The sequence below is a fragment of the Phoenix dactylifera genome, chromosome 2, assembly GCF_051530095.1.
Source record: "Phoenix dactylifera cultivar Ajwa chromosome 2, Ajwa_hap1_PhDact_Kaust_v1.1, whole genome shotgun sequence".
Lineage (NCBI taxonomy): Eukaryota > Viridiplantae > Streptophyta > Magnoliopsida > Arecales > Arecaceae > Phoenix > Phoenix dactylifera.
The window spans coordinates 27,836,411-27,847,508 of record NC_143191.1 but is presented as its reverse complement, the minus strand read 5'-3'; the positions used below and the strand labels follow the sequence as shown (position 1 = coordinate 27,847,508).

Here is an 11,098-nt window from a genome sequence, read left to right as displayed (position 1 = left end):
TAAAACAGACCCATTCACACATACCTACGATAAGTCAAAGCATTATAAATAAATGTTTCAAAAGCTTTAGTTATACAGAAATTTCAACATGGTACACCAACTCTCTCTCTCTTAGGTTAAAAACACCTAGGTTTGGTTTCTCACGGAATCAATTGCTGATAGTGTTCGAGCCTTTCCTTGTTTTAAAGAGGGTTTTGAGGCCTCACTTGAGCCTCGAGGCAATACCCATGAGTCACCGATATTCTCTAGAGCAAAGCACATTTTATTAGCTACTCTAGCATGTAAATCTTATCTACCATTACAAACTTGAGAATAATAACGGATACTCAATTACTTAATGCAAGAATTACGCTTATCATGTAAAATTTATATAGAAAATATATGCTCACAAATGATGTACAGGCACAAATGATCATAATGATATTGTTCTCTAATTACACCGTCCCTCTAGCCCACCCCTTGACTACATTTTTCGGAACATCCATATACACATGTTATCCATTTTATTTTAGATTAGTAACTCTCTATACCTGGTCGACGCCTTTTTTCTTAAGGGAAGAACTTCTTCTTCCTGATTTGAATCATGATGAAACCTCTATTTTTCATCTACCCGGAAGGGCTCGATGATCGGCTGACGATTCAGTAGGCAAGGCTATGTACATAACTAAAATAAAATAAACAGTTCAACTTGTTAACAGGGAAGAGATTAAAGAACGAAGATAACTGTTATTTTATAATAACTACTATATATAGTATAATTGATTTACACAATGATGTAACAGTTTGTTATTTAAGTGCATGATGTACATAATTTAGTGCACAGCAAGGCCTTCCAAAGCCATTAGAATGGCCGTCGGCAATGCTGACGTACGAATGCCGGTTAATTTGGACCGTCGATATTTATCACATGATTCAAGATCTAAGTCGCGCGGCCAACGCTAGTAGTTCTACTCCCCTAATGGAAAGGCGTGGGGTCGGTACCCCGGGGGTTGTTGGAATGCAAGGGAGCCGGAGAAACGGACGCGAGGTGAAGCCGGTCGGGTGGACCCACCACCTCACCCGACACCAAAATTAACGGACCCTGGAAACCAGTCCAAGGCTGTAACCTACCCGAAGTCATTCGGGCCCCGCGCGTACGGATGAAATCCCGACGTTGGGCCGAGATTGATTTCTGTTGGGGTCTGTCTTGGGGCTTTTTTTTGGGTGCGTGGAAGTTGAATCAATTGAGATGTTTGACGGGGAATGGGGCATCGGGAGATCGCTACCGTCCGTTTGCGTGGAAGGCTTTGGAACTGCTCTCGGGGTTGTGGGGGCCCACCTCCTAACGCCCCCTACTTTCCAAGAAGGGGGCTGTGGACCGGCTCGCCGCCTGCGCACGTGACCTCCGGAGACCGGACTTTATTGCGTCACGCTTGCATCATCCACCGGAGGTGTCCGGACTCTAGTCGTTGAAATGACCGAACGAACCTGATGTCGAGCTGAGTTGCTGTATTCGTGCATGGATGTATGGCTATTGCCCATGTTAATCATTCGAGGGTGGCAATTGATGCAGTTGATGAAGGTATTGAGATTTGATACCATTAGTCTGAATTCATCTCTCACCCTTACCCATTTTTCAGATAAATTTTCTCCCATATTGGTTCTCAGAAAATTAATTAGATATACTCAGAGCTACACAAATATCTTGAAGTAGTCTTTTAATGATGTTTGCAGATGATATCTGTAATCACATTGCTGAGATGTTTCTCAAATTCTTTTATATTGTAAATAGCACTTACAGTTATCATGCAAGAAGCTAATCAAAATGCTCTTTTTTGATCACTTTTATTTATTATATAATAAACGCAAAGGGTTACTCTCATCTTTGCCGGTTTAACTCTCCTAGATGGAAGAATTGCTGCCTTCTATCTTTTTTTCCTTTTTTTGAAAAAATTCTTATCCCTTTCATATGACCTTATTAATTATATAAAAAGTAACCATCGAATGGATTCCTTTTCTAACTCATACTATATATGTATTTATATATTCTTTTTTCAATAGATATTATAGAAATTCTTGGAATCCTGCAATACTAAGCAATCAAGTCATGCTAGAAGAAATGTATAAATTAATTTCACCTTATTGAGAACAAAGCATGCACACCACATTCAACTTTTTCCATAGCATCTCAGATGCCATGAAAATTTTATTATTTTAGGTCGAGGCAAGATGCACTTTGGCATAGCATTTTAAAGATCATGCTAAGTCGGTCCAAATACGAAAGTGGTATGAACATAGGTACTATTTTCTTATAGATGTGCAACTATCAAATTTTGCATTGTTTTTATTCATGACTCCCACGATTTCATTCTCATCCAAAACGCAATCGATTGATTGCTATTTTCTTTTTTCTGTAAATTTCAAACAACAAATTGCGGTTCTTCATTCAGGGCAACGTAGGTTTACTTGGAGGATGACTCTACGTTAGTTATATCTTAGATTAACTATATTTCCTCCCACATGTTCGTAGGTTTACATATGGTTCTCAAGACTGTCGAAATCTAGCGCGAGGAAAATCAAATGGTGGATTAGCATACTACGCATGCCCTAGAGAAGAATTTCATCTTGGATTGCAAGCTTCCATTCCATCCTCTCTAATACATATCAGGATAGTTGAAAATACTATTGTCATACTTCCACCTAAAGTTTAGCTGTGTAGAACCAGCCGTCGAGCATGCAGACAAAGCGGTCGTAGAATTTATCGTCCGTAATCTTTTACACTTTCTAGTATGGCTTACGCAAACGTTTGAAATGAAGCCCCCTACTTATATACCTCAATTAAACCTGATTTGCAAAGAAAATTCTGGCAGAAATGACAATTCTTTTGCATAGGCCTCCCACGTGCGGCTAGACAAACAGTGCGCACACTTTGCTACAGGAGAGACCAAGACAAGGACAATCGAGTCTAGTCCACGAAGGCAGCCGAACCCGCGGTCAGAAAACCGGCACCCGGCTTCGGGTCTCTAGCAAAAGCGGTATCCACCTTCTCCCGGTGGTAGTTTTCAATTGGCCTACGGCGGTTCTTGTCCTCGCCCAGGCGTTCGGTTGGGGCGGTCATTTTACCACCCCCTTATCGGGAACCCGGCTTCCTCCAAAGTCTTCAGGATTGCTTTCGGTAAGAAGGAAGACAAGAGAAAGAGAGAGATTACAAGAGAGGCCGCAGAAAGCATAAAGAAAAAAGTCGGCCTTTTTATATGGATTTGCTGCAGAGATCGCCAACGGAAAACAACAGAAGTTGGTTGTGCCATGAATGGAGTCTTTTGGTGGTGCTAAGAGGGAGAGCGTGAGAGAGAGAGAGAGAGAGAGTCGAAGGAGATAGCTAGAGGGAAAAGGAAGAGCTTTTTGGAGGAATATGATGGCAAATAAAGGGAATTCGAGCCACGGGAAGCAGCAGGAGCAGCATATCTCCTTTGGCTTGATCCAGCCCTCCTCATCGACGCATGGAAACTTCATGTAAATGCTCGAGATAGTAGAATTAGTTATCATGGAAATTAGAAGAGAGCTCTCATGCCTTTGTGTTATTCTTTTTGGTTCATTTGGTTTGATAAACGTAATAGAAGGTGGAGTAGAGAGAGAAACATGACTTAGAATCTGATTTCTGGGGGAAAGAGGTTAACTTGGCGAGTCAAAGTTGGCTTATGATTGGTTAGGAATGGGGTAGAGGAAGATCCATGCGGTAGGATTGCGGTATTAGGTGATCTAAGGTTGCGAATGTTGTGGTCTTGGATTTTTATTCCATGTGATAATATTGGAAGAGGACTAAAATTTATGCTCATATATTTAAGGAAAGCTGGTTCTTTTATGGTGCAAAGGTGGTCTTGGTGCGTCGTAAATAGATGAGGATTCGATCTTGAATCCATTTTCATAGAGGATCTTGTGCTGATTTATTGCAAACTAAACTAGCTTAGGTGTCTTTCTGAGGGGGAATGAATGAAGGATTATTGGTTAGAAATGTAGAGATAGAGCCGTGCCTTGGATTCTATTTCATGTGATTGGAGTGGAGCAAAGCTAAATTCCATTGCTATTTTAGAGAATAGTTGGTCCTTTCATGGTGTAAATAAACTGCAAAGTTAGCTTCGATAACTGCTCAATAGTATAAAGTTCTGATTTTGATTTTGATTTTATTTCTTGTTTGGATTCTCTTGTTGATATGATGGCAGAAGTAGGGAGACGGGGGCCTATGACTTGGGAGAGCTGGACCAAGCACTGTTCATGTATCTTGATGGGCAGGATCACTCATCAGCTCAAGAACAAAGACGTGAGTCCCTTCCAATTATTCTTCTCTTCTTTTGATTCTATCCTCTTTGGGCCTCATCTCCTATGTTGATTTCAACTGGATATCCAAAAGGTCATCCTTTCACAAGGACTATAGATTAGTAGGTGGAGAGGGGGAATATGAGATAGCTGTAGAGATTCCCTTCCCAAAAAGCTTTTTGGGGTCATGAAAACATCATGGCCAACAGATCTCGCTGTCCTGCATATTTGACCAGATAGGATTACAATTTCGAATTTTTGGAAAAGATAAGTAAGTGCAATATCTTGCTTTTTTATTTTTATTTTTCTTCTCCCACCCCCACCCCATCCCTTGTGCGTAGACTGTGACATGTAACAAACCTCTCATGATTTCCTTCCCTTGCAAATTCCTGCACTGAAAAGGGTACGAATGGATTTCTGTTTCTCCCTTTCCCTCTTGTTTTTTTCCTCTCTTTCTCTTCCATTCTACGGTTCTATTTTCGCTTGCTCGCTTCTTTTGAATGGCAAAAAGCCACTAGTGCATGAAAAAATATGAAGGCCTAGCTAGCTGTGGCTCATATCTCATGCATCTTTTGCTTCTCTCTCTCTCTCTCTCTCACACACGCACACACACACACAGAGGAACAAACAGTGTTCTATATTATTTTTATCTAAAAGATCCTATTTTGCTGTCATGATTATGTCTGTGGAAACAAAAGCTGGTGCCTTTATTTCCTTGGAGGAGTTTGTTTTCCATTTATGGTCTTCTGGTAGGATGTTTTGAGATGCACCTTCAGGGGATTTAATGCTTGCAAAGGTTCATGTATGCAGAGACTCTGAACATTTTCCCTTCCCAGCCCATGCATGTAGAGCCATCTTCAAAGGTATGGGTACTCGAAACAAGACCTTTCTCTCGGTGTTTCTTCTTCCATACTTTCGCTGCGGGATTAATTTGTAGTTCGGTTGATGTTCCCATATACTTTTGTTTTTTTATAGGGCGAAATTAGTTTGGTCTCTCCAACAAGCAGTGGTTCTAAGAAGTCATCAGAGCGAACCATGGAGTTGGGCAACCCACGAAGCGATCCCCCAGCTTTGCCTGAGCCTGGGAGCGATATTAAAGCAGTGGTAAAGGTGAAATACCGAGGCTCTCTCTCTCTCTCTCTTGCTTCTCTCTAATGGCTAATACAGACAATGTTGAAGCCATCTCTGGTTTTCTCTCGAGAGAACCCGGTGTGGGTTTTTCGCTTTATGTGTTACTTGGTCACCCATATTCTTCTATGTGGACAGAAGGAAGGAAACAACAGAAAGGGCACATCTAGTTCGGAACAAGAAAGGCCCAGGACACCAGATCCTAAGGTAAGTTTCATCGACATAAAAGAGAGCTATCTATTATCTAGAGCTTTCTAAACTTTTTCTTTCCCAAGGTGGAGTAAGTTTCGGCTCTGTCATACTGCGTTTGATTTATCTGTTGGCAGACACTGAGAAGGCTTGCTCAGAATAGGGAGGCAGCCAGGAAAAGCAGGCTAAGGAAGAAGGTCAGTCAAGTAAAAGAAAAGAAAACAAAAGGAAAGGAAAGAATATAATAAAAAGGAAACGAAACCACCACCTATGCATCCATCCTGTTGTTCTAGCTTGGCTTTTATTTATCCACAGAAACAACTAACCACATAAAAGTCTCATTTTGAATAGTATCCAATCTTTCTTGCCTCTCTCTTTTCCCTCAACAGGCTTATGTTCAACAGCTAGAGAACAGTAGGATCAAGCTAACTCAGCTAGAACAAGAGCTCCAGAGGACAAGGGCTCAGGTGTGAAGTACTAGGACACTCTCATTTAAGCTTGCACCATCGATCCGTTTCTTTTCCCTTCAAACTTCCCATTATGCTCGCTCTCTTTCGATTATAACAGTCATATTTCTTAAGCAGGGTTTGTTCTTCGGTGGAGCACTTCTTGGGGACCAAGGCAGCTTCCCTCCCAGCATCAGCTCACTCAGCTCAGGCATCATCAACCTGACCTAAATTTACATACGAGCACACTGATTCCATCTTCTTTTTTAGTGTGTATATATATACACACACTTCTTTCAGCCATAACGAGTCGTTTGTTCTTAGATGCCGCGATGTTTGACATGGAGTATGGAAGGTGGCAAGAGGAGCACCATCGACGAATGTGCGAGCTTCGGGCTGCAGTGCAAGAACACCTACCAGAGAACGAGCTCCGGATGTTCGTCGAGAACTGTTTGGCTCACTACGACGACATGATTAACCTCAAGAGTTTGGTCATCAAGTCTGACGTCTTCCACCTCATCTCCGGCATGTGGAAGACCCCTGCAGAGCGCTGCTTCCTGTGGATGGGTGGCTTCCGCCCCTCCGAGCTCATCAAGGTCACCCCGAACCCCTTACTCTAATCTTTCTATATCTATCGCTTGCATGTTCCAAATTCTTCATGGATCTCCAGAATGAGGCTGGAAATAATTGAAAGAGACGTCCTTGGCACTGGTGTGGACCCGATTCGGTGCATTAGGAGATGTAGTTCAGCTGCCAATGTAGACCTCTAATTAGTTTGTCCCAGCAAGACCAAGGAGGGTTTAACAAAAACGATGCCAATGCCCATGCATGGTTTCCAAAGGACAATCGGTCGAGTCTAACTAAACCGTGATTTGACTTATATTTATATTATGACGAGTCATATGGTTCGCGATGGTAAGACCAACTGAATCCACTCCATTGCCCACCAATTGTTGCGAATCTCATCATGATAGAACGGCCAACAGATGATACCCATCATGAATACGGGGAAGGACCACCAGCAAGTGATTGTAATCATATATAGCTCATCTGTTTTTTTGAAGTTCACAAATTTTTGAACGCTTGGGATATACATGTATGCATGTATCGTATATGCATGCATGTAGTTGGTGCGGATATGTAGTTATGGGAATCGTTGAACCAATCTCCAGTTAATGGAAGGGTTGTGGTTTTCCACTAAATTAATTTGTGGTTCGAGGACCAGTTCAGTTTTATGAAAGATTTTGACATGAACTTCATGTCATCGAGTACTGATGACTGGTGTTGAGGAGTGGGTGGTGTGGGCATTGGGAAGATGGTTGATGGGGACGGTTTTCCTTTACCTATAACAGGTGGAGATGTGGCCTTGCCTTTATATATTCTATAAAGCGGGGTTGGTTTCTCCATTCAAGGAGAAAAGGAATAAGACTGAATAAATAAAACTATCTGATTGTTGAGGCGCCGTGCAAGTATGGCCCCTTAGCCCTTACATTCTCCATACTCATTTACTTTCGTTCTCTACATAATAAATAGATATACGACACCTATTCTTTTCACGCATTTCTATGTGTAGAAAAGCTGAACGGAAGACCGTGACATTTTTCATGGAGTTTATCGAAACGTATATATCCATTGATAAAAGCACAACTACGTACTATCAATTATTCTCAGTATTAATTAAGGTGCACACTAGGGGGCTTTATGACTTGTTCTTTTTGCATGATATTATGTAGGAATGTAAAACAACTGTGCTTCTTTAGCTCTTGCTTACGTGCTTAAGTATATATGTGGGTGTTTAGATGCTTTTGAGCCACATCGAGCCATTAACGGAGCAACAGATACTGGGGGTGTGTGGCCTGCAACAGTCGACGCAAGAGACGGAGGAAGCGCTGAGCCAAGGACTTGAAGCCCTCCACCAGTCTCTATTGGACACCGTCACCTCCGATGCCCTGAGCTGCCCGTCCAATATGGCCAACTACATGGGCCAAATGGCCATTGCCATGAACAAGCTCACCACCCTCGAGGGCTTCGTTCGACAGGTAAGCCCCAATTGCTCGTACTTTTCTTTTGTCAATAATTAAAACCATAATTGAAATTTAAGATAAAATGGAAACTTACTTAAACAGAAAAATCAAATGTGATGCAACCACAAATGTGGTTCTAATTACTCTGACCTGCACCAGAACCGTCATTAGACTGGCACTTATATTTTCCTTTCATAATTTGTGGACCAATATGTATATTAATCCACTTGTCACAAGAAGCAGACTCGCACCCTCTCAGTGGCATGGGGCCCTATGTGACAGTGAGAGGTTCTGAGGGTTATGAGGTCGAGTATTCCCCAGTTATCATTCTCAAAGTCGTCGTTTTCGGAGTTGTTGGGGGACCAGTTACCTTGGTAATGGGTTAGGTGTTGTTCTGGTAATCAAGTAGCTTTCCGAGAAATTAGCATGACAATACTCTTGAGTTGGTTGCAAATATATATCTAGGTAAATATAGATGCAGGCATATATATTGCATGGACTTGAGGAAATTAATCAAGAATCAGGGTTTTTTTTTTTTTTTGATGAATAAGATTCAGTTATTTGGCAAGAGCTTGGAATGGTTCTGTGCTGCTTATGTCTTCTTTGGATATATCAGTCCATCACCATATTCAGGCATTGGTGCAGCATGATTATTCCAGGATCAAGGATGATGTAGGTGGAGCTTGACAAAATCATATGGTGATTCTACATAGCAGTGATTCCAAATCACTCCTACTTCTCGAATCATCGTCCAACCTAGTGATAGAAAATTCATTCTTGAGGTCGGGTATGCAAGATCATTCCAGGGTAGTGATCTTGGACTAAAATTTGGGGATAAAAATAATCCTCGGTCTAGCAAAAAAAATTGGTACATCAATGTACCTAATATATTATATCAATATTATCTATATTGTATTATAATAGATTAATAATAGCATATTATTATTCAATTATAATTTTAAATTACAATATAAATATATTATCATAATTTATAATTATATTATAAAATTATTTAATATATTACTTCTATTTGCCTTATTTTCCTAATCAGAATAAAATAATAATATATTACAAATATAAATAAAAATATTAATTCTAGAATAACAGTTAATATAATTTTATAGAATTCATAATTTATCGGATTAATAAGTATATTGTTAGAGAATATATTAATAATTAATATATTGGTCACCAAATGCCACCCAACATGCAAATTCTCTACATTGACATATTACTCAGGGAAAACCTTGTAGTCTGTAGCAAATTTGTTTGTAGAGGCGGCACACCATCTCAAGGAGACAAGGACAGCACTCCATAGACCTTTTCCTCACCAAATGAAGAAACTTTTCATCAGCATCTTTCCTCGTTTTATTTTTCACAAGTTTAGGTGAATCAACCTTCTGTCAAAGTGAATTATGATGATGTAGCATTTAGACTTCCAAACGTGACTTGGTAATAACTAGCCCACATGAAAAACTTATCTAAATTAATCTACGTATGTGCTAAGAGAGTCAATACTAATTCTTAGCAAATGCATTCTTACAGGCAGATAATCTGAGGCAGCAGACACTCCACCGGCTTCACCAGATCTTGACAACCCGTCAAATGGCCCGATGCTTGTTAGCCATCGCTGAGTACTTCCATCGCCTCCGTGCTCTGAGCTCCCTATGGCTCGCTCGACCAAGACAGGAGTGATTCTCTGAACCCTAGAAAGGGAGATCAGGAGAAAGGGTTCAGTGGTGTGCCACCTCCATCTCTTTCCTTGGCACTGAATGGGATTCCATGGAGAAGCAGGAAGATCCATTAGAGTCTTTTCTAGAGATGTATAGATAGATATATAGATACGTTAGATACACTGAATTGATGCAATGTGGCCTAGGTTTCATCCCATCCTCTTCTGTTCTTTCTCAGCTTACCTTATCATGAGGGTGACTTTGTAGGAAAGCAGAGATTGAGGCAATGTTTTCTGACTTGCTTGATGGAGGAAGGAGAAAGAGAAGGGAGGTGAGGAGATCTTAAGAGAAGGAGAAGAAGGTAAAGAAAAAGCAATCTCTCTTTGTCGCTCTCTCTTCGGTCTATGTTTTGAGGAGAACAAGGTGTTTGAACATAGAGGAGGGATGGGTGGGTCCACTGGTGCACATGTCACCATTTGGCTATCCCACCCTGCATGTTTTTGGAATATTTGGTGAAGGTGTCAGAGAGGGGGTTCTGTATTGAACTTTGGCCGGTGACATTTTATTTAGTTTGTCCTTTATGTTTTTAGTTCTTTGCTTTCCTCCTCTCTTATTGTTTCTTTTAATTTTTCATGAAAAAAGGCCTGTGCTTTTTAGCTATGCATGGTTTTTCAGGAGAAAACCTCTTCGCTAGCTAATAAACTAGCTGCCAAAAGGCTTCAAATTGATCATGCCCTAGCCGAGACCTCGATATGCTCTCGTGCAATTCTATGGTACCCTCCTATAACCCTTACACTGTATGCACCACCTGGTCGTGCACGCCACCAAACACAGCCGCTTATTTTTTATCAAGCATGCATCTTGATGCACTACTCTAAAAATGACCAGCTGTGATTGGTGGCATGTACAGCCAAGTGGTGCACATAGTCTAGGACATAATATAATTTCTGTCAAAAGAGGAGGGAGGAAAAAAGAGGAGTTCTTCGATATTTTTAACCAACCATTCATCCATGTAGCGTAAGTTTGATGGGAGCTACAAAATTTGATTAATGAGTCTAATAATTGGTTATACGGGAGTAGATGGTTGGAACCATTCCTTGCTTGGACACGTTCCTTGCTGATAGTGAATGGTAAGGAAGAAAAAGAAGAAAAATTACTGGCTTATGTGACACTTTTGCTACCAAATTCTTTGAATATGTGAGCAGCCATGTAGAATTTCTGACCATATATGTATTATGGCCATCCAAGCAAAGAAGACCTTGATGGTTATAAAGAACTTGAATTACAAGCTGGTGGTTAGGTGATTAATTAATATTCACTGGAATTCAGGTCTTTGGCTAAATCA

The 11,098-nt window shown here is 40.8% G+C and overlaps 1 protein-coding gene across 2 annotated transcripts; it reads left to right on the top strand.

The window, feature by feature from the left end:
• Positions 1 to 3,134: 3,134 nt before the first annotated feature.
• Positions 3,135 to 10,342, top strand: LOC103714951 (bZIP transcription factor TGA10-like). Of its 2 annotated transcripts, none has more exons than XM_008802434.5 (11): positions 3,135 to 3,492; positions 4,200 to 4,297; positions 5,104 to 5,156; positions 5,269 to 5,403; positions 5,560 to 5,628; positions 5,748 to 5,807; positions 6,000 to 6,077; positions 6,195 to 6,267; positions 6,381 to 6,652; positions 7,856 to 8,095; positions 9,626 to 10,342. In XM_008802434.5, exons 1-11 carry the CDS (start codon positions 3,392 to 3,394, stop codon positions 9,773 to 9,775), a joined length of 1,329 nt encoding a protein of 442 aa, XP_008800656.2. In that variant the 5' UTR covers positions 3,135 to 3,391; the 3' UTR covers positions 9,776 to 10,342. The 2 variants fall into 2 exon arrangements, with proteins under 2 accessions (XP_008800656.2, XP_088571892.1); XM_088715766.1 differs by having other exon boundaries at positions 3,142 to 3,492; positions 4,203 to 4,297.
• The last annotated feature ends 756 nt before the right edge of the window (positions 10,343 to 11,098 follow it).